At 33.6% G+C, this 24,297-nt stretch overlaps 2 protein-coding genes across 3 annotated transcripts in view; one reads left to right on the top strand and one right to left on the bottom strand.

Moving 5' to 3' along the window:
* ftcd (formimidoyltransferase cyclodeaminase) overlaps nucleotides 1–11,040 on the bottom strand; it is an 18,490-nt gene extending 7,450 nt beyond the window's left edge. Inside the window, exons 1-6 of one of the 2 annotated variants that reach the window (XM_073844393.1) lie at nucleotides 10,907–11,030; nucleotides 8,552–8,648; nucleotides 4,807–4,990; nucleotides 4,590–4,718; nucleotides 4,396–4,484; nucleotides 1–9 (exon numbers count right to left, since the gene is read on the bottom strand). The exon at nucleotides 1–9 is cut by the window's left edge and continues 171 nt beyond it. In XM_073844393.1, coding sequence (XP_073700494.1) covers nucleotides 1–9; nucleotides 4,396–4,484; nucleotides 4,590–4,718; nucleotides 4,807–4,990; nucleotides 8,552–8,566 — 426 coding nt within the window. In that variant the 5' untranslated portion in view covers nucleotides 8,567–8,648; nucleotides 10,907–11,030. Of the gene's footprint in view, nucleotides 10–4,395; nucleotides 4,485–4,589; nucleotides 4,719–4,806; nucleotides 4,991–8,551; nucleotides 8,649–10,906 lie in introns of both variants that reach the window. The other variant, XM_073844392.1, reaches the window with a different exon arrangement.
* A 1,750-nt stretch (nucleotides 11,041–12,790) lies between these two features.
* cnot9 (CCR4-NOT transcription complex subunit 9) lies at nucleotides 12,791–19,998 on the top strand. The gene is made up of 8 exons (XM_073844606.1): nucleotides 12,791–12,937; nucleotides 13,621–13,803; nucleotides 16,918–17,033; nucleotides 17,121–17,230; nucleotides 17,307–17,416; nucleotides 17,494–17,592; nucleotides 19,001–19,092; nucleotides 19,476–19,998. The coding sequence occupies exons 1-8, from the start codon at nucleotides 12,920–12,922 to the stop codon at nucleotides 19,642–19,644; spliced, it is 897 nt and encodes a 298-aa protein (XP_073700707.1). The 5' UTR covers nucleotides 12,791–12,919; the 3' UTR covers nucleotides 19,645–19,998.
* The last annotated feature ends 4,299 nt before the right edge of the window (nucleotides 19,999–24,297 follow it).

Below are 24,297 nucleotides of genomic sequence, written 5' to 3'. Positions count from 1 at the left end.
CATCTTCAACTGAGAGAAAAAGAACAATAGGTCAAAAAAAAAAAAAGTACATTTATTAAGTTGGCTTGACTGATCTACTAGTATTTAAACTTCTTGTCCTTCTTCTGAGCCTAAATTGAGTCAGTATCTCCTCCTAGAGCTTTAAAGCTACAACCACCAAACTTAGGTCAGACTGGTCTGACTTGGTGTGCTACGTCTTTTCAAATGGATCCGGCTTTGAAAACCAGACTATCAAAACCACCAAAAATGCCATAGACTTTCATTAGGGGGTGAAAACTTTTGCACAATGGGACTGCTAAAACCAGTCTAAACTGGTTGGCTGCTTTGGCTGGTCTCCCCAGCTGGTTTCAAAATGGTTTCGGCCACTTTTTGGCTGGTCTTAGCTGGTTTAAGCTGAGAGTAGCTGGTTTAATCTTACTTGGTCTTTTACCAGGTCTCCCAGCTTGACCAGCTAAGACCAGCCAAAAAGTGGCCGAAACCATTTTGAAAGGTCGGTTTTTGATTTACCAGGTCTCTTTAGCTGTTAAAAAACAGCTAAAACCAGCCTATAGACAACTATCTATAGGCTGGTTTTACCTGTTTTTTAACTATCTTTTTTTTTTTTTGCTAAATCAGCTAGTTTTAGCTGGTTTTTAGCTGTTTTATTGCTAAATCAACTGGTTTTAGCTGTTTTTTGACTGGTTTTTAACTTTTTTGCTAGTTTTAACTGTTTTTTAGCTGGGGTTTTTTGTAAATGACCTAGGTTTAACTGGTTTTTAGTGTTTTTTGTTAAATCATCTGATTTTTTTAAACCTTTTTTAGCAGTTTTTTTGCTAAATCAGCTAGTTTTAATTCTTTTTTAGCTGGGCTTTTTGTAAATTGGCTAGGTTTAACTTGTTTTTAGCGGTTTTTTTTAAATCATCTGTTTTTACCCTTTTTTTTTAGCTTTTTTTTTTACTAAATTAACTGGTTTTAGCTGTTTTTTTTTTGTTTTTTTTTACAGTTTTCTGTTTTTTTGGTAAATCAGCTACTTTTAACAGGGTTTAGCTGCCTTTTTTTTTTTTTTTTTACTTTTTTTTTTGCTAAATAAGGTGGTTTTTTAGCTGTGTTTTCATTCATGTTAGCAACATGTTAAATCACACTAATAACACCCTAACAATTTAATTTTATTTTTATTTATTTTTTTTGCTGAAGGAGCTGGTTTTAGTTGTTTGTTTAGCTGTTTTTTATTAAACCAACTGGGTTTATCTTTTTTTTTTGTCAAAGTCAGCTAGTTTTTGCTGAATGTTTTTTTTTTTTACTAAATCAACTGGTTTTAGCCTTTTATTTGCTAAATCAGCTAGTTTTAACTGGTTTTTAGTGTTTTTACCTGTTTTTACCCTTTTTTTTGCTTTTTTTACTAGATTAACTGGTTTTAGCCTTTTTTTTGCTAAATCAGCTAGGTTTAACTGGTTTTTAGTGTTTTTACCTGTTTTTACCTTCTTATTTTTTTTTAAACTAAATTAACTGGTTTTAGCTGGTTTTTAACTGTTTTTTGTTTACTTTTTTGCCAAATCAGCTACTTTTAACAGGTTTTTAGCTGTTTTTTTTTTTTTGTTTTTTTTTGCTAAATAAGGTGGTTTTTAGCTGTTTTCATTCATGTTAGCAACATGTTAAATCACACTAACAACACCCTAGCAATTTTATTTATTTTTTGCTAAATGAGCTGGTTTTAGTTGTTTGTTTAGCTGTTTTTTATTAAACCAACTGGTTTTATCTGAATGCGCTGGTTTTAGCTCATTTGGCTGTTTTTTTTTTGTTTTGTTTTTTACTAAATCAATTGGTTTTAGCCTTTTTTTTGCTAAATCAGCTAGTTTTAACTGGTTTTTAGCTGTTTTTTTGTTAATTAGCTAGGTTTAACTGGTTTTTAGTGTTTTTTCTTAAATCGTCTGTTTTTACCCTTTTTTAGCAGTTTTTTTTACTAAATCAACTGGTTTTAGCCTTTTTTGCTAAATCAGCTAGTTTTAACTGGTTTTTAGATGTTTTTTTTGGTAAATTAGCTGGTTTTTAGCGTTTTTGTTGTCAACTGGTTTTGTCTTGTTATTTATTTATTTTTTTGGCAAAATCAGCTAGTTTTTGCTGAATACGCTGGTTTTAGCTGATTTGGCTGTTTTTTTTACTAAATCAACTGGTTTTAGCCTTTTTTTGCTAAATCAGCTAACTGGTTTTTAGCTGTTTTTTTTTGGAAATTAGCTAAGTTTAACTGGTTTTTAGCTTTTTTAACAGTTTTTTTTTTTTTTTTACTTTTTTGCTAAATCAGCTAGTTTTAACTGATTTTTAGCGGGGGTTTTTTGTAAATTAGCTAGGTTTAACTGGGTTTTAGCGTTTTTTGTTAAATCATCTGTTTTTACACTTTTTAGCTGTTTGTTTGGCTGTTTTTTTTTAATTAAACCAACTGGTTTTGTCTTATTTATTGATTGATTTTGATTTTTTTTTTTTTTTTTTTTTTTTGCAAAGTCAGCTAATTTTGGCTGTTTTGCTGAATGTGCTGGTTTTAGCTGTTTTGGCTGTTTTTTGTTTTTTTTTACTAAATCAACTGGTTTTAGCTGTTTCTTTTACTAAATCAACTGTTTTTTAGCTTTTTTGCTAAATCATCTATCATCTATCTATCCATCTGTAAGTCTGTCTGTTTTTCTATGGAAACATTCTAGCTTTGTAAAATAATAAAATAAAACTTATTTCAAACTTAAAGTTGTTAAAACTTCTTCAAACTTTTTGCATAGACTTTCTCAAGCCATCTTAAAGTTTGAAGTTTGTCGACAAACTTTCCTTAACTAATTTTACCTTAAGGTGTTTACACACACGGCATGTAAAACCGTAATGTTCTTCAGAATTCAAAACACATGTATGAAATCTAATGCAAGATTTGATGTGAAATCTTAGCATATGCATACATCCAGATGAGAAAGTGTGCCCAAACTGTTCCTCAGTTTTGTTGCTGTGGTAGATATTCTCGTACGCACATGACTTAAACCTGTTAAACCTGTTGTTTCCCGGCACTCAGGTGGCCTCTGACCACAATCACAATAGCCCTGACCACACTGGAGAACCAGTTTAACCAATTTAGTTAAGAATTACAGCCACCCAATGCCTAAGAGTCTCACACAGAGTCCCACGATGTCTCGACCACTTATAAACGCTGTCACTTGGGACTAAGAAATCTAGTGTTCCACTACACTCCATTCCAATCACAGAGAATCCCCATATTATATAGAATAGGTACATGGAAAAGGCAACATGATGACACATCAGTTTCCTCTAATATGACTGTTTTTTTTTATGGCAATTCAGCAACCATCCCTCTGTTACTGGCAAAGCATATTTGGTTTTTGATTACCTCAGGTTGTTACTTAAGTCATGAGTTCTTATGGTTATTATTATTTGCAGACATACTAGCCACCTAGTCCATATGCATCCATTATTGCAACACACTTACTAAAGTGTTGGGGCCATAGACTGTAAATAAAAAAAGCGGACAATGCATCTCCAATTCCTTCCACTATAGACAAAATAAGCCAAAACAAAACAACTAAATCAAACCTATTAGAAAAACGAACACTTTAACACACATTGGCAAGACAAGAATACCTAAAATGATGGAAACCATCTTTGCAAAATATGTATTTGAAGTGTAATTTAAATATTTAGTTCAGCTCATGTCACAATCGTTTCAAATAAGTAACATGCACTAGAAGGCAATGTTGGGGGTAACGCATTACAAGTAACAGGAGTGACGTGATCAGATTACTTTTTCAAGTAACTAGTAAAGTAATACATTACTTTTAAATTTATAATGAAATATCTAAATTACTTTTTTCAAATAAGTAACGTGTATTAGAATTCAGTGTTGGGGATAATGCATTACAAGCAACGCGAGTGACGCAATCAATCAGTATTGTAATGCATTCATTTTGAACACAACATTCTCCAACACTGCTAGAATGTTTTATCTATGACCACTTTTTACGCAATTTCTGGCTTTTATGAACAGTTATGAATGATAAAGTTGCAAACTGTGTTGCCACCTTGTGGACAAGCCAAACAATTAATACGAAATATATGAATGACAGAGAAACGGTATTGTTTGAATGACTTTCAGAGTGATTTTTTTTTCAGGTGATGAATAATAGAAAACATTGACAGCCAATCAGAATCCATCCTGCATTGAAAAGCTCAAGCATTTTAAGCTACAGATGACAAAACTGCAGTGTGTGCTTATAATAAACTGAAAGCTATTGTACGCTAATGTGGATGCTATAATAAAGTTCTTGTTCTTGTTGTTAACGGGCCTTAAGAAGATTGAAAAACCGTCGTGGATTTGAGGTCTACGAGGTCTGAGAAGTAAACAGAACTGAGGTCTAGATGAGTTCTTCTTACCTTCTCCGGTAATGCTTCATATTCCCCTGCACGGACGGAGGGAAGTGTCCTTCTGCTCTCTTTTCTAGCCGCCTCTGCATACAGATATACTACAAGACCAAGACAATGAAGGAAGGAGAATGGAAGTCAAAACTGAAGCAATTCTCAAATGATTGAGGTAACAAACGGCATGACCTTTGCTCGTACAAACACACCTGGCACATTCAGCATATCTGACAATCTCTGGCCAAGTTCATTGGCACACTGCACACACTCCTCCATGCTGACGTTCTGCACCGGTATGAAGGGACACACATCCATCGCACCCATCCGAGGGTGTTCGCCTGTTCAAAAACAACATTTTTACTATACTAGTCTAAACTCATGAGAAGTATGATAAGTCTACATCTGCTACTGCCTCCACAGCTGTACCTGAGTGTTTGGCCATGTCTATGAGTTTAAATGCGACACGGGCGGCATTCAGCGCCCCCTCAATGGCTGCCTCCGGTGAGCCCACAAAAGTGTACACCGTCCTGTTTGTTGAAGACCCTGGGTCGACATCCAGCAAACTGCAGCCCTCCGTGGCAGAGATGGCATCGGCTATGGCGTCGATGACCTGAATGTTAGACCGTATATTGGTCAAATATTGCAAAACACTCAAAAATTTTACATCACTGTATGCTGGATCTAAAAAAATCCATATATAAATTGACATTCGTAAAATGACTTATTTCGTTTTGTATTAGTTTCTGAAGTGTGAAGTTTATATTTGTAAAAAGAAAGGCAATTGATTCACTTGAGAAAATGGTAGTAAAAATACATTTCAAAACAAATCGTGCAAAAGGTGTTTCAGTATTTATTTTTTGTTTACTTGACCTTAATATATAAATAAGACTATATCTACTTAAAAACCTTTATTCTCAGGTTAAAAGGCTCACCGTTACTGTTAGGAAGTCTATAGCTAAGTGATGATTCACTAAAATGAACTCGACTAATTCCCTCAAGCATCGAACTACGCTGATCATGCTGATTAAGAAGAACCGACTCACTGTAGTGATTCATTTGGGAAATAGACCAACTACAGTCAAGCCCGAAATTATTCATACCCCTGTCAAAGTTACTTTTATTTGGATTTAAGTCAGGACTCTGGCTGGGCCACTAGAAAACGTTAATGTTTTTGTCTGCTAACCATTTCTTCACCACTTTTGCTGTGTGTTTTGGGACGTTGTTGTGCTGAAATGTCCACTGGTGCCCAAGGCCAAGTTTCTCTGCAGACTGCCTGATGTTGTTGTTGAGAATGTTGATGTATTGCTCCTTTTTCATGGTGCCGTTTACTTTGATTAGGTTCCCTGGTCCACCGGATGAAAAACACCCCCAAAACATTAGGTTCCCACCACCATGTTTGACAGTGGGGATGGTGTTCTTAGGGTTTTACACCAAATGAAGGCTACATCATTGTGGCCAAACAATTAAATTTTTGTTTCATCTGACCATAAAACAGAACACAAGAAGTCTTCTTCTTTGTCCAGATGAGCATTTGCAAAGGCCAGGCAGGTTTATGTGTGCCTTAACTGAAGAAGTGGTGTCCTCCTTGGTCTGCATCCGTGGAACCCAGCGGTGTGCAGTGTCTGTGGACTGTCTGCCTTGAGATGTTTCCACCAGCAGAGCCCAGATTCATCAGGATGGCTTTGGTGGTGATCCTTGGATTCTTTTTTTACCTCTTTTACTATCCTCCTGGCCAGCACAGGTGTCACTTTTGGCTTCCGACCACGTCCTCTGAGATTTTTCACAGTGCGGAATGCACTGTAGCCACTGAAACTTCACAACATTTAGATATGGTCTTATAGCCCTTTCCTGACTTGTGAGCAGCCACAATGCACAGCCGCAGGTCCTCAGTGAGCCCTCAGTCTTAGCCATGACTGTCCACAAACCAACAGCAGAGAGCTTCTGTTTTTCACCTGTTGAGTTGATTAAAACAGCTGTTCCCAATGAATCAGGGTAATTAGGATGCTTTACAACAGCTTGGACTATTTGGAATGGTATAGAACTTTGGATTTTCCCATAGACTGTGACAGTTCGCAAAGGGTATGAATAATTTTGGACATGCCACTTTTTGTTCAAATGTAAATAAAAGCTGAGAAATATTTCTTTCCACAATGATGCCTCTTGTACATCGTCTTATTATCTTTTGGGAGAAGCCTGTCATTTCCGGTCAAAAAATTATTTATTGCTGGTTGAATAAAAGTAACTTTAAGTCAGAATTTGCCAGGCTGTGAATGAAGAAGAACCGAATCATTATAGTGATTCATTCTGGAAACTGACTAAAAAGAACAGGCACATTCATTCAGGAATCACGTTTTTAATTGATAAAAATAACTCATTCAACTTATCCGTACTGTAGGCTGATCAGGATACACTAGTCGTTAAAAGGTTTTTGATTGACTAAAAAGAACAAATTCATTAGAGGGATTGTAAAATGCCCAACTTCACAGCAGACAAGAATAGCTCATTTTGCCCTTCATGTCAACTGTGAGGGGTGTGAACTCATCAGTTTAAGTTATATTAAGCCTTAAAGTTCTGCATAATTAAGGGCGTGGCCACTTGAGTGACAGGGGGATTGAAAAACCTACTTTTGCGAACTAGTCGTAGGTTTTTGCCTGATTGGAACCAAACCAGTGCAGAAAGAATCTCTGGAGAGTGAATATCCATACTTATCAAAATAAAAAAAAGTTTTTGACTCACTGTCACAAAGGGACGCCAAAAAGTTTAAAAAGGGGCAGGGCGACTTTTAGTAAAATGCCTATAACTCCTGAACAGAATGAGATATCTTCACCAAACTCAGAACACTTTTGTAAGAGCTCAATCTAAGGTCACAGGACAAAAATCGCAAAGCTTGGCCACCTGGTGGCGCTAAAATGGGGGGGACATAAAAATAGCTATACCCAAGCAACCATTTGTCCAATCAACGTGAAAATTGCTGAACACGGTCTTGGTTCAAAGTTCAACAAATGTCTATAAGGATATATGCATATGTCAGTCAACAGTCTACATCTGAGTTTTTTGAGTCCTTACATAATATAAAAAAGGTTAGTAATGAAGAGTTTAATATGTGTGAAGCCCCTCTTAGTTTACAAGAAATTATTGATGCTATTAATTCTTTAAAAAATAATAAGGCTCCAGGAACGGACGGTTTAACATCTGAATTCTACAAAGCCTTTGACAAACTTTTATCTCCTTTTTTATTAGAAGTTTTCAAAGAGAGTACAGAAAGAGCCCTGCTTCCTCCGACTTTGTGTCAAGGACTAATAACTTTAATATCAAAACCAAATAAAGATTTATTGTTAATTGATAATTGGCGGCCAATTACATTGTTAAATAACGATTATAAAATTATTGCTTTGGTTTTGTCCAAAAGATTAAAAGGTGTATTAAATAATTTAATAGATGAATGTCAATCTGGCTTTCTACAAAAAAGACACATTTTTAATAATATACGTCTGGTTTTAGACATTTTAGATTATTCTGATATTCTTTCAAATGATAATCTTATACTTTTCTTAGACTACTATAAGGCCTTTGATTCCCTGGAGCATGAATTTTTGTTACAGACTCTTAGCAAGTTAGGATTTGGAGACTTCTTTTGTAGATCGATAAAAATGCTTTATACTAATTGTAATAGTTCTATCAAACTCAGCAACGGTACCTCCCCTAGATTTACTCTTAATCGGGGAGTCAGGCAAGGATGCCCAATCTCCCCATATTTGTTTCTGATAGCTACTGAACTTCTAAATTTACAAATAAGAGAAAGCCCTTTAAAGGGAATAACTGTTGGTGAAACTGAAATGGTAATAAGTCAGTTAGCTGATGATACAGTTTTGTTTTTGAAGGATGCCTCTCAGGTTGCAGTAGCACTAGAGACTCTTAAACCCTTCTCCAAAGCCTCAGGTCTTCACCTTAACATTAACAAATGTGAATTACTCCCAGTTGGTAATTGTCTGGAATCCTTGATTTGTAATATTCCTGTTAGAGAAAGTGTTACTTATTTAGGTGTTAAAATAATCAAAGATGATAAAATTAGATGTCCCTCCAATTTTCTTCCAATTATTGAAAAAACACGTAAAGTATTGAACCACTGGTTGCAAAGAGATTTATCACTCAAGGGAAAAATTCTACTTACTAAAGCAGAAGGCATCTCCCGTTTATCATATGCAGCTCAATCAATCCCCGTTGATAAACACACATGTAAAATGATTGACAGCATTTTAACAAAATTTCTGTGGAAAAATAAAATTCATTATATTAAAAAATCTGTAATACTAAATGCTTACGACAAGGGTGGATTGAATTTTATTGATTTTAGCTCTCTAAATAACAACTTTAAAATAAATTGGATACGACAATATCTTCAAAATTCCTCATCTGTCTGGAATATTATTCCTCGCTTTATATTCTCTCATTTAGGAGGCTTAGAATTTCTTCTGATGTGTAATTATAAAATAGAAAAACTTCCAATCAAACTATCTAAATTTCATCAACAAGTACTTACTTCCTGGAGTCTTATTTATAAGCACAACTTTTCCCCGCAAAATGTCCTTATTTGGAATAATGTCAATATTTTATTTAAAAACAAATCCTTATTTTTTCACAACTGGTATAGTAATGGGTTGTTATTAGTGAGTCAGTTATTTAATAATAATAGTTCTTTATTTACTTTTACAGACTTTATTTCAAGATACAAAATACCTATTACACTTAAAGAATTCGAGGTGGTTACCAGGGCAATACCTGCGGGTGTGCTTATGCTGTTTAAAGGCAGTGTATGTACACCTGCACTCTCTGTCTATTCCCCGAGACCTGAACTTACCTCAGTTGGTACTATATGTTTCTCTGGTCTAAAACCTAACAACTATAAAATCAGATCTTTGTTTTTAAATAAGATTATCTCTACGCCCCATATAATTTTTTATTGGAACAATATCTTTCAGAATGTTAATTGGACTCGAGTTTGGACTTTACCTCAAAAATTCCTCCTTACAAATAAGGTTAAAGAAATCTCATAAAAATTAATTCATAGAGTTTATCCTACAAAAGAATTCCTGCAAAAATTTATAATTGACATTGACTTAAAATGCTCTTTCTGTCAATCATCCACTGAAACAATCTCTCATTTATTTTGGTCCTGCCAATATACCCAGTACTTTTGGTATACTGTAAAGGCTTTCATTGCTGATAATATTTTAAAAACATTTTCCTTATCCTATAAACATGTGATTCTGGGCTATTTTATTAATGATCACTCAGATGTTGGTTTTATTATAAATTTAATTTTATTTTTCTGTAAATTCCACATACATAAATGCAAATTCGCAAAAAGCAAACCTCTTTTTATGGTCCTTAAAAAGGAAATTAAAATGTATGTAGATGTACTGTTAAAATCAAAAAACAAAAAAGCAATTAAGACAGTGAATATATGCTCCTCCTTTAACATTTTCTTGTAAACTTGTACCCTCTTTGACTGTGTATGTATTTTTATTTAATTTTATTTATTTTTCCCCTTCTTTTCTTGTTTTCTCTTGTTAAGACATGTAAAATGCTTTTTTGTCTTGTTGTGATTATGTATTGCATGTCACTTGTTGTTAATAAAGCATTATAAAAAAAAAATAATAATAAAAAAAAATAAAAATAAAAAAAAATATATGCATATGTCAAAAAACATGGCCGCCATTGGCCAATTAAATTTGAGCACCTATTAGACAAGGTTAACGGAGGTCGATCGGAAACTCTGTCTGCCTGTTCGGCTCACGGTCCAAAAGGTCTGTGAAAACTTTCAAAGAAATCGACCACTGAGGGGTGATATTGCATTTTTCAAAGACATAAATGATTGTATGTCGCACGTTTTTTTACACATACACGTGATATTTGTATCATATGATAGAACTCCTCATTCCAGACAACTTTGCCTCTTGAACAACTGCTGTCAATCAAATTGTTTGGTAAATGATTGAGAATATGTCAAAAAAACACCTTCTGCAAATTAGACCTAGGTCTTTCGCTCAATCTGGGGGAAAAAACACTGCACTCTCTAGGTCAATAATTATCAAAAAGAAACCCTTTGGGAAGCTATAAAAGTGTAGTTTGGAAAAAAGCCAGACCGAATGTACTTAAAATCCTATAAAGCCTAAAGGAGAACTCAAAACTTCACAAAACCTGCTGAGCACATGCGATAGGTTATTGTAAACAAGCATGCAAAGTTTAAAGGACATCGGACCACAGTTGGCGCTATAACCGTCATGAACATAAAAAACCCACAATATTTCAATGGTAAATTTCCTGTCTTTTTTCATATGTGCTTAAATGCCTTAAAGTGCTTGAACCCCGGTAATCGCTGCTTGCAGTTATATTTCATACTTAAATAGCTTACTTTTTGCATTTGTTTAAGCTTTGTTTAATAAACTGAGGCCACACTTACAGAAAAACTATTAACAAAACCGAATTACTTTTTTCAATACAACCGCTCTTTATGTTTACTTACCTCCTTGTTACGCCCCTCTGAGAAATTGGGTACACATTCCACCAGCTTAGCCATGACTGCAAGACAACACAACTTTCCTGACACACACTTGTCTACTGACTACCCTGGTTCCCAAACGTGGAACCTATAAAGCGTCCGCAGACATATCTTTTGAATAATTAACCTGTCCTGTGGACTAGCTGGATTTAGGTCATTTGGCAATGATTCTCTGGTCTTCACAGATAACCACTTTTCAAACATCAAATATTGTCCAGACTTTGGGAAACCCTCCCAAAAAAGCTTTTGCATCTGACTATGGCTTGGTTAAAAATTGAGGCAAGAACATAATGATATTTTGTCTTTCACTATGTGGCAACAAATACAAATAGCACTTGATAAGGCAGACAGTTTAATAAATGACTCTTGAAAAGGACCCAAACAGTTGCATAATGTCTAAAAAAATTTGATTTTTGGTTAATGAATGATCCAGACAGGGGCCAAAGAGCTGGAGGAGGAGGTGAGTTACCCCTTCCCCATATTTTTGGATGGGACACAAATACCCTCTTGTCAAAAGTAACACTGCAGGAATAACAAGTGTAAAGTTCACAAAAAAAGTTACTTATGTGGCCTATGTTTACAATGCTTTACTAAAATAAAACAAAAATGTAATTAATTTGTAATATTAAATGAAATATTAATGTAGAATATCTTTAGTTTTAGTCAGAATATACATTTTAAGAATGATTTTTTTCAATTATTATTATGATTAATTGTGATATTAGTATTATAGCTATAACAATATTAATAATAATAATATATATTCTATATATATTTATTTATGTTTATATTTCTATATTGTAATAATATTACAGTAATTTTATTTTTATTTCAAAAACAATAATAATAATAATTTTTATTATTATATAAATGTAATTGTTATCTATCAATTACAGTAATTCTATTTTTTAATTTCAATCATAATAATAATAATAATAATAATAATAATAATAATAATATATAATTTTAATCATTATAATTAATAGCAACAGATATAACAATAATAACAACAATAATTTTAACAATATTACAATCATAATATTATTTTATTTGTAATAGTAAATAATAATAATATAAAAATAAATAAAAAATAATAATAGTATTTTAATATAATAGTATTTTAATAATATAATAGAATATTCTTTAATATCTATTTGTCGATCTATCAATTTTTATTAAATAATATTACAGCAATTCTATTTTTATTTTAATCAGTATAAAAATTATAATTATTATTATAAATCTTTATAATGAATATTAACAGATATAACAATAATAGCAAAAACAATCATAATTGTGATAATAATAATTGTTTTATTATAATAATAATATAATAATAGTTTTTATTTTAATAAAAATAATATAATAATATATTTTTTACTCATCTATACGTTTTATAAAAAACATTGCAGCAATTCCATTTTTTATTTCAATCATAATAATAATAATTATTATTATTATATAATTTTAATCGCTATAATATCAACAGATGTAACAATAATAACAACGGCAATCATAATTATAATAATAATACTTTTAATTGTAATAATAATATAAAAAAGTTTTTTTTAATATAATATAATATAATATAATAATATTATTTATTCTTTACTATCTATACATTTTATGAAATAATATTAAAATGTATAAAAATATTATATCTATCTATCATTTTTATGTAATGATATTACAGTAATTCTATGTTTTAATTTCAATTAAAAATATATTATTACAGTACATCCTATATAAACAGAGTCAGCTTGATGGCAGCAGTGAACGCTAGATCCGTTTTTGCCCGCCATAAACTTACACAGAAGAAGAAAAGCCCACCGGAAGAGAACCGTAGAAGCAGCAGCGGCGGCGGAAGGCGGTTGTTTTCCTCTTAGCTTGTTTGCTAATGTAAACCCGATTTATTTCCCTTTGTTTTAACAACCACACCTCGTTTGTACTGGAGATCACAATAAGGTAACAGGGAGGATGTTGGCTACAGGAACGGTGAGTTTTTGCGAGGTTTTGGCCATTTTACCCTTGTTTGTGCTGGGGCCGGGTAGAGCTAACGGCTAAAGCTAATGCAGCCAGTTACTATGGTGATGTATTAAAACTTAAACACTGCTTTAATTTAGGATACGAATATGTATCTTGCGTAATTTGAGTTTATATGTTTATTAGAGTGTCTTATGTTTGAAATAAGAAATGACGAGTTTGAGTTTTTCCACGTGTGTTGTTTGTAAACATGCGTAGCCATTAGTTCATTAATGTGTGATTTATTAATTTTATTATTCATAATAACGAAACTGTTTATACACTGTATCAGTAGTCTGTCTGTTTTTGTTGCTGTTTCGTGTGGAAGTTGTCTAGTAATAATAAATAGTAATGATTTGTTAATAATGATTCATTCCTGTAGTTTCTAAAACATGTCATACAAGATTATAAGAAAGTGCATTAATAAACAGAAAATAAGGGGCATAAAATTAAACATTTAAAAAATCAAGTCTTTAAGTTAATGTAAGAATGATTAAATGCAAGAAAAACGTATAATAAAACGTTTCAATTAATGCATTTTTAAGAATAATTAAATAAACTTAATGTAAATTTGAATTAAGCTTGATTGTGTAATAAATATTGGTTCTAATATACAACAATTGATGAGTTTTCCCTCTGTGATCTCTGTCCTGTAGACTGTAACCACGGCGGGTTTGACGCAGGTGGACCGTGAGAAGATCTATCAATGGATCAATGAGCTCTCCAGCCCCGAAACACGTGAGAACGCCCTGCTGGAGCTCAGCAAAAAGAGGGAGTCTGTGGCCGATCTGGCTCCCATGCTCTGGCACTCCTGCGGTACTATAGCGGCTCTCCTACAGGTGCGTGCCAGTCACTTCATGCTCAATTTAACATGCAATAAACTGAGTTATACTGGTTGGTTAGGAAGCAATATTGTCTGTGTACCAGGGTCACCAATGAATGAGGACTTGTGGCAAAAATGCCACCAAAATGAATAAATATACCTTATAAATTCAAGGGCAGAAATCAGTTCCAGAGGGCAAATATTGCCCCCAATAAAAAATGTATTTCTAACCCTTAAGTGAGACAGTGAAACAAAGATTCTTGGTTATAAAGTAAATTCTAGACTTAATTTAGATCTATAGATGACTATATATTGTTATTTTATTTAAACGGTTATTAAAATATTATACAAAAATATAAAATACATATACAAACAAGGGGGTGGAGTTATTATTAACTAAATATTTTATGGATTTAATGGATCATAATATATAGGTAGAGTCAAACCCAAAATTATTCATAAGTTACTTTTATTCAACCAGCAATTTTTTTTTTTTTATTAGAAATGACACAGACGTCTCCAAGAAGATAAGATGATGCACAAGAGGCATCATTGTGGAAAAAATGATTACTTATCTTTTATTTACATTTGAACAAAAAGCGGCATGTCCAAAATTATTCATACCCTTCTCAATAATCAATAGAAAAGCCAATAATCAAATAATCAATTTATTGGCTCTTACAGTAATCAAACGCTTCCTATAATTGCTGACCAGCTTTTTGCATCTCTCCACTGGTGTTTTTGCTCATTCATCTTTAGCGATGAGCTCCAGCTCTTTCAGGTTAGAGGGTCTCCTTGCCATCACCCTGATCTTTAGCTCCCTCCACAGATTCTCAATTGGATTTGAGTCAGGACTCTGGCTGGGCCACTGCAAAACGTTAATGTTTTTGTCTGCTAACCATTTCTTCACCACTTCTGCTGAGTGTTTTGGGTTGTTGTGCTGAAATGTCCACTGGTGCCCAAGGGTTTCTCTGCAGACTGCCTGATGTTGTTGTTGAGAATTTTGATGTATTGCTTCTTTTTCATGGTGCTGTTTACTGTGATTAGGTTCCCTGGTCCACCGGCTGAAAAACACCCCCAAAACATTAGGTTCCCACCACCATGTTTGACAGTGGGGATGGTGTTCTTAGGGTTGAAGGCTTCTCCTTTTTTATGCCAAATGAAGGCTACATCATTGTGGCCAAACATTTAAATTGTTTCATCTGACCATAAAACAGAAGACCAGAAGTCTTCTTCTTTGTCCAGATGCGCATTTGTAAAGGCCACAAGTGCGCTATTGTGTGCCTTATCTGGAGCAGTGGTGTCCACCTTGGTCTGCGTCCATTGAACCCAGTGGTGTGCAGTGTCCGTTGGACTGTCTGCCTTGAGATGTTTCCACCAGCAGAGCCCAGATTCATCAGGATGGCCTTGGTGGTGACCCTTGGATTCTTTTTTACCTCTCTCACTATCCTCCTGGCCAGCACAGGTGTCACTTTTGGCTTCCAACCACATCCTCTGAGATTTTTCACAGTGCGGAACGTCTTGTATTTTTTAATAATACTTTGCACTGTAGCCACTGGAACTTCAAAACATTTAGATATGGTCTTATAGCCCTTTCCTGACTTGTGAGCAGCCACAATGCGCAGCAGCAGGTCCTCAGTGAGCTCCTTTGTCTTAGCCATGACTGTCCACAAACCAACAGCAGAGAGCTTCTGTTTTTCAGCTGTTGAGTTGATTAAAACAGCTGTTCCCAATGAATCAGGGTAATTAGGATGCTTTAGAACAGCTTGGACTATTTGGAATGGTATAGAACTTTGGATTTTCCCATAGACTGTGACAGTTTGCAAAGGGTATGAATAATTTTGGACATGCCACTTTTTGTTCAGATGTAAATAAAAGCTGAGAAATATTTTTTTCCACAATGATGCCTCTTGTACAAAGTCTTATTATCTTTTGGGACAAGCCTGTGTCATTTCCGGTCAAAAAAAAAAAACTTGCTGGTTGAATAAAAGTAACTTTAAGTCAGAATTTGCCAGGGGTATAAATAATTTCCGGCTTGACTGTATATGTGTGTATATATGTGTATACAAATACAGACAAATATTGAAACAATTAACAGCTCATTTTAATTGATTTGACATTTAAATTAATTCACAATTAAGGAAAATCCAGTATATATACAAAGAAAAAACTGTGTGAATTCAAAAATAGGAAAAAAGTAATTTGTAACTGCATTTTAATTGATTATTTCAATATATAAAGAAATTTTGCAGTAAAACATTTGTGGAAAGATTCTATACAAAATAATTAATTCATTATTAAAATAAAATTATTATAAGAAAGGAAAATACAGTATGTAGCCTATACAAAAATAAAATTAAAAAAGTGTAAATCCAATAATGGAGAAAAAATTTGTAACTGCATTTTTATTGATTTAATGGATTTTTTTCCCATTTATGAATTCAACCAAACATTTTAGGAATGAAAATGAATGACAAATGGCTGTAAAAAGTTGTACATGTACAAAAAAATAAAATAATAAAAGAGTAAAATAATAATGACTAATAAATTAACAAATAATGAAAATGGCGTATAACACTTTGCACTCAATTATACAAAAATAAAATTATTATTATAGTTGTTTTAAAAATATTTATTTTAAGTTTTTTTTTATTGATCTATTGATTTTTTTTTTTAACTGATTTGTTTATATTCATAAATTTGGTCTTATCATTTAAATGAATGATATTTGACAGTAAAACAATTCTTAAAATATTCAGATATTTAAATATTAGACTAAAATTAATGTGTAGTTATAATAATTCAATTTGCCAATTTTTAGAATATTATATTTTTTTAAATAAGTTTTCTATTTAAAATGTAAGAATTCATAGCTAATATATAGTATAAAATTAGCAATGATTATACAAAAAAAATAAGTTGTTAAAGAAATTGTCATCTTTAAAATATACATTTTAACCATCAAAGTAACATTTACTGATTAATGTTAAAAAAAATGTATAAAGGTTAAAATAAAATAATGAAAATAATGTAACTTCATATTAAAGGTGTTCTTTGGATTTATTTTAAAATGTAAAATAACTAGATTGTCATTTGGTGTCTTACTTTTCTCTCTCTCTCACTTTCACAGGAGATTGTGAACATCTACCCATCCATAAACCCCCCGACACTGACCGCACATCAGTCTAATCGAGTGTGTAACGCTTTAGCACTGCTGCAGTGTGTGGCCTCCCATGTAGAGACACGGTAACTCACTTCCTGTACAATGGAAATGACACAATATTATTAATCCTATACCACGCTAACTGTTTTTCCTTTGTTTTTCATCCTCAGCTCTGCTTTCCTGGCAGCTCACATCCCACTGTTTCTGTATCCTTTTCTTCACACGGTCAGTAAAACGCGACCCTTCGAATACCTGCGGCTCACAAGTCTGGGTGTTATCGGTAAGAAAACCATCCGGCTAATAAACAAAAATCATCCTAGTAAGAAGCTGTGTATTGAAATGTACATGTCTGATAGGTGCACTAGTGAAAACAGATGAGCAGGAGGTGATCAACTTCCTGTTGACCACAGAAATCATACCTCTCTGTCTGCGCATCATGGAGTCCGGCAGCGAGCTCTCCAAAACGGTTCGCTTACTCACATATATTAGTTTCATATATATATTTTTCTCTGTTAAAACCACTAAAATGTGTTTCTCTTTCAGGTGGCCACATTTATACTGCAGAAGATCCTCTTGGATGACACAGGCCTTGCGTATATCTGCCAGACCTATGAGCGCTTTTCACATGTTGCCATGATATTGGTGAGTCTTTTTTTTTATTCATCTTATTCATAATTCTTATTACGCTTGACACTTTCTATTTTTTGAACATTTAAGATTTTAAATGTTTTTTTTAAGAAGTCTCTTCTGTTCACCAAGCCTGCATTTATTTGATCCAAGGTACAGCAAAAACAGTAATATTTTGAAATATTTTTGCTATTTAAAATAATTGTTTTCTTTTATATGTATTTTAAACTGTAATTGATTCCTGTGATCAAAGCTAAATTTTCAGCATCATTACTCCAGTCTTCAGTGTCACATGGTCCTTCAGAAGAAACATTTTATTATCAATATTTAAAACTTTATTTAACTTTAGTACTTTAGTACTTTTTTAGTACTTTAGTAGGCTACTTTTTTCAGCACTCTTTGATGAGAAAGATCCAAAGATCAGCATTTATATGAAATAAAAAGCTTTTGTATTATTATACACTATGACTATACCATTGAAAAAGAAATGAAAGGGAAATAAATTATTCAGATAAATGAAAAAAAAAAAAAGTTAAGCAGAAAATCAGAATATTAGAATGATTTCTAAAGGATCATGTGACTGGAGTAATGATGCAAAAAATTCAGCTTTGAAATCACGGGAATAAATTACATTTTAAAATATATTCAAATAGAAAACTTATTTTAAAGAGTAAAAATATCTCAATTTTACTGTTTTTGCTGTACTTTGGATCAAATAAATGCAGGCTTGGTGAGCAGAAGAGACTAATAAATACATATACAGTTATTAAAGAAATGCTATGTAAATTATAATTTGTAAATGCATTTTTTTGGATAAAAATGAATGACATTTGATTGTAAAATTAGAAAAAAAAGGAAAATATTTTTCAAATATTTAGATATAACATGTAAATATTACAAAAAAAATATTTTGAAGAACAGAAACTAATTACAACTGATGAATTAAGGGAATTATAATAAAGTAAGATTTTGCTTTTGTTTATACAAAAATAATTATGAAAACATAAATAAATGAGAAGTTAATGAATTGTAATTTTTTACTTGATTTTTATGAAAATGAATGACATTTGAAGCTAAAATAATTTGAAAAAATACTTAAATACTATGATAATACATTTAAATAATTGAAAAAATAAGAGGGAAGTAGTAGAAGTAATAATAGTGTATATGTAGTGATTAATATTATTTTGCAAAAAATAAAAAACGACTAATGAATTAATAAATAAAAAATATATATTAAATAAAATCAAATGTATAGTAATAAAATTAAAACAAATATCAAAAACAGTTGATCAGTGTATGAAGTGATTTTTAACTGCGTTTATTGATTAAACTGATTCACCCATTTCACTTTTTTTTCAGATGTGTATGTATATGTATGTATATATCTCATTGTTATTTTTATTTTTTTGTTGTCTCACAGGGGAAGATGGTTCTTCAATTGTCTAAGGAGCCCTCGGCTCGCCTGTTGAAACATGTTGTGCGCTGTTATTTACGACTTTCTGACAATTCCAGGTATTTTTTTATTTTTCTCTGAATGGGGTCGTCGGATGCCCATTTTCCGCAAGTTGGTATGATTCTTTAAGGTCTTCATGAAATGTCTGCAGTATATTTTATACTTGGGTAAAATTCTTCAATGGTCGTGTAAAACAACACCCTTTTTACCTTTTAACAAACATCTCTGTTCACATTAACCTATTTCGGTGCATGTCTCTTTAAATGACAATGAGCTATAGCTGACCCAACTCCTCTCTTAATTTTTTGTGCATTCTGTGGCGCATTACTATCAAAAACACAACTAATCCACTGTGTCCTCATAGGCTCAAATCAGTGTGATCAAATTAAAAAAAGAAGATTAAAAAATCATATTCAAATACGAATGATATTTTGTGTCTCAGGGCAAGAGAAGCTCTGCGTCAGTGCCTGCCCGACCAGCTGAAGGACACCACGTTTGCTCAAGTGCTAAAGGACGACTCCACCACCAAACGCTGGCTCGCTCAACTGGTCAAAAACCTACAGGAAGGGCAGGTCACGGACCCCCGCGGCATCCCTTTACCACCTCAGTAACATACACTCACACTCATCCCAAACCCTCCGGGACGGCCAGCACCAACCCCTCTTAAACACATCAGACTGTTTCACATACAAGGGCACTTAATATTTTTTAGCCAAGAAGCTCAGAAACGGTGCTCAGCATTCACGGTTTGTTTTCGAGATCCTAAAAATTGACTTTGGACTCTGCTGGACTGAGGAAGAGTCAGTCTCATTCATTATTAGAGTTGTTTTCTTTTTCCTCTGCAACTTTTTGATGGAATCAAGAGGAACTGAAAGACTGTTTTGTCTGTATTTTTCATCAAAAAATATGTCATTTTGAATGCTGTTAAATAAATGGTGTCATGCCATCATAAATGTCAAGAGAAATTGCCGTCTGCTGTGCTGCCTTTATGGTCATGAGGAGGAATTATAGGATATTTTAGGCTAGTTTTGCCTTTTAGTTAAAGAACTTAAATACTGGTTTGTCGATTTTAATGGATTCTCATTTTTATGAAATGATATTGATTAGTGTAGCCTGTTTTCAGTTAATGAACTAAACCTTTTGGTGCCTTCCATCCAATAAATCGCAATAAGCTTTGTGCTTTGTTACTTTTCATATGAAACAAAGCCTCAAATTTGAAATCTCTCAATTTTATTACAGTATTCAATCAATAAATGCTGACAGATCATTGTAGTGCCTCAGTTCGAGAGAAGCGACACATGAACTGATCGTCTCCTCTGCTTTAATAGTTTTCAGCGCAAAATAAACATCTGATGTTATGTAAAAAGAAAGCGTAAACTTACCGAAATCCGTATCCTGTCTCATGTAATTGTAATTGCTTAATCAGTGTTTCAACCACGGAAAGACATTAATATAACAGCTTGTAAACCATACGTGATGTAACGTCACATTAATCTTAGAAAAACATATTTGGTAACCATAAACTCATTAGTCAGCTAGAAAAATTTACTACAAAGAGAAGCATTTTGCCAAATTTATGCACCATGTAGCATATTCATTTAATGTTCTTTAGTGTTTAATTTGTTTAAATAAATCCATCAGCCACAGCCACCAATTAAATGTTTATATTTTAAAACAATAAATTGGAAGTAATGATTATGTAACTGTAAAGTTAGTATTTGTATAAAAAACGGTTTATTTCAACCCCAATGTTTTTGTAAACAATCTGCATTATAAACCATGGTTTCTTCCCTTTTTTATAAACAAATAGTGTTTTAAAACATTGTTCTTCCCATAATTGTAAACGAACGGCATTTTAAAACATCACTCTTGTCTTTTTTTGTAAACGAACAGCGTTTTAAAACGTTTCTACCGTTATTTGGAAATGCAGTGTTTTAAAACATTGTTATTCCCTTTTTTGTAAACAAACGCCGTTTTAAAACATCGTTATTCACTTTTTTGTAAACAAGCAGTGTTTTAAAACATGTTTCTAACCTTCTTTGTAAACAAATGCTGTTGTAAACCATCGTTTTTCGCTTATTTGTAAACTAACACCGTTTTAAAACATCGTTTTCACCTTCTTTGTAAACAAACAGCATTCCCTTATTTGTAAAAAACAGCATTCCCTTATTTGTAAAAAACAGTGTTTCAAAAAAATCGTTCTTCATTTTTTGTAAACAAATGGCGTTTAAAAATATTGTTTCTTCCCTTATTTGTAAACAGTGTTTCAAAACATGGTTCTTTTTTTGTAAACAAACGGCATTTAAAAACATTGTTCTTCCCTTATTTGTAAGTAAACAGCATTTTAAAACATTGTTTAAATGTTTAAAACATTCTTCCCTTTTTTGTAAAAAAAAAAAAAGCCGTTTTAACACATTGTTCTTCCCTTTTTTGTAAACAAACCGTGGTTTAAAACATTGGTTTTCCCTTATTTGTAAATGAACAGCATTTTAAAACATTGTTTATTCCCTTTTTGTAAACAAATGGCATTTTGAAACATTTTACCTTTTTTGTAAACAAACAGCATTTTTAAACATCGTTTTTCCCTTATTTGTGAACAAACAGCGTTTAAAATATTGTTCCAACCTTATATGTAAACAAACTGCATTTTAAAACATAATTTTTCCTTATTTGTAAACAAACAGTGTTTTAAAACATTATTCTTCCCTTATTTGTAAACACTGTTTTAAAACATTGTTCTTCTTAGTTTGTAAACAAACCGCAAGCAGTGCAGTGTATATATTACATCTTAATACTTGCAATTTCATTGGCTGCCATCTGCTGACTCTTAACAGTACTGCAAAACCCAGCCTTGGAGTAGCAGAATTAATCAAATAAAATAAAATAGTGGCCACATGTATTCAAATCAGAAATTATTTATTGTTTAATGCCGTGAAGTCTGTGGGGAATCGATGTCTAACCGTACTTTTATCATTTGTATAATAAAAGTACTGTTATCCGTTTAGTTTTACACACATATCTACATGGTCAAAACTTGAATTCGTCCTATTTTCCTTACATGCTGAAATTTAGTCTGAGATCCAGTATAGTTGTCCTAATCCCAATTACAAGCATCATATCAAGCGAATGGTCATCTGAGTTTAGTTTCTAATCACTATTGTGTAATGAACGATCTGATACGTCGTTAAACACAAGGAGAGAGTTTCATTGAGGTGATGTCTGCAATGGAAAGTGTTCGTCCGTGCGCGTGCGTATAGGAGTCTGGAAGCGCTCCAGGCATTGGCTCGATGATATAGCGGGTAGGCAGGGACCCCCTTTTAAAGACGCCAGCGCTGTGCGTGTAAACTGAGCTCAGACATTGAGCTCGGCTGTGTTTTATTCATGAACAGAAACACGAGGAAGGCACAGAGAAGAAGAATTCCTAATGGGAGATGAAGCCAGGTACAATCGAAATCGAATGGCGAGACCCTTTGATAGGTACAAACACATTTCAAATGAGTTGATTTCAAATTTCAAATGGGTCTCCGCTAAAAGGGCCCCAGTGAGGGAGGCCAAGCGTAGACAATAGACTCTTGAGTTGTGCTCCACAAACAGAGCCAGACTGGAAGCGGGCGGCAGTGTCCGATATATGGCTGTCAACATGCCATGAAGATGTTTGAATATTTCATGAACATTCAGTCGCTTTGATCATGTGTATGTAGTGAAGTTACGGCCCTTCATCATTTTTAAAGGGAACGCTGTTTATACTGTAAGTGTGCAATGTAATGCTAACCGTGTTGACTGACATGGCTAATCAGTCATTTGAAGTCATTTTTGGTGGTGTTTGCTAATGCTAGCATGCTTTTTCTGTTGCTCATATTTGCAGATTTGTTCTTTTACTTTGAGGAGGCAAGCAGCAGCACCCTAGTATTGTAGCACTTGGGCCCGTAGCAGCACGCTAAAATAGCATTTATGCAGCAACACCCTAACAACATGGCTCTTTTGGCTTGTTAAACGTACACCCTAAAAATCTCAGACTTGTGGAATTATACCAAAACATGGGCAGGTAAGTATTTACCTAGCAACACCCTAGCTTTCACATAGCAACATGCTAAAAACCATTCAAAACAACAGCTGTGTATCAGCACACTAGCAATGTGACTATTTTAACCCGGGCTAGTAAGCAAACACACTAGCAATTCGCATAAAACATGCTAGTACCTTCCCAGAACATGTTAGCTAGCCCATAGCTTTTGACTCTGCCAGTTAACAAACATGCTAATACACGAACAACCATTTAGAACAACAACAGCGTAGCAAAACCGTACCATTGTGCTTCTTTTGACTTTGGCTAGGAAACAAACAACATAGCAACCACATAGCAACATGCTAACAACCACCCAGAACATGCTAGCTAGCGCATAGCTCTTTTGACTCTGCCAGTTAGCAAACATGCTAACAACCATTTGGAACAACAGCAAAGCAACACCCTACCACTATGGCCCTTTCGACCCTGGCTAGTAAACAAACAGTATAACAACCACATAGCAACATGCTAACATCGACCTAGAACATGCTAGTTAACGCATAGATCTTTCGACTTAGCTAGTTAGCAAACATGGTAACACGCTAACAACCATTTAGAACAACAACAGCGTAGAAACGCCCTACCATTGTGGCTCTTTCGACCCTGGCTAGAAAACAAACAGTATAACAACCACATAGCAACATGCTAACATCGACCTAGAACATGTTAGCTAGCGCATAGGTCTTTTGACTCTGACAGTTAACTAACATGCTAAGACGCTAACAACCATTTAGAACAAGAACAGCATAGAAACGCCCTACCATTGTGGCTCTTTCAACCCTGGCTAGAAAACAAACAACGTAGCCACCACATAGCAACATGCTAACATCGACCTAGAACATGCTAGTAAACGCATAGATCTTTCGACTTAGCTAGTTAACAAACATGGTAACACGCTAACAACCATTTAGAACAACAACAGCGTAGAAACGCCCTACCATTGTGGCTCTTTCGACCCTGGCTAGAAAACAAACAGTATAACAACCACATAGCAACATGCTAACATCGACCTAGAACATGTTAGCTAGCGCATAGGTCTTTTGACTCTGACAGTTAACTAACATGCTAAGACGCTAACAACCATTTAGAACAAGAACAGCATAGAAACGCCCTACCATTGTGGCTCTTTCAACCCTGGCTAGAAAACAAACAACGTAGCCACCACATAGCAACATGCTAACATCGACCTAGAACATGC

The sequence above is a fragment of the Garra rufa genome, chromosome 7 (genome assembly GCF_049309525.1).
Source record: "Garra rufa chromosome 7, GarRuf1.0, whole genome shotgun sequence".
Classification (NCBI taxonomy): Eukaryota; Metazoa; Chordata; class Actinopteri; order Cypriniformes; family Cyprinidae; genus Garra; species Garra rufa.
The sequence above is the reverse complement of the archived record's forward strand: the minus strand, read 5'-3'. Positions and strand labels throughout refer to the sequence as shown.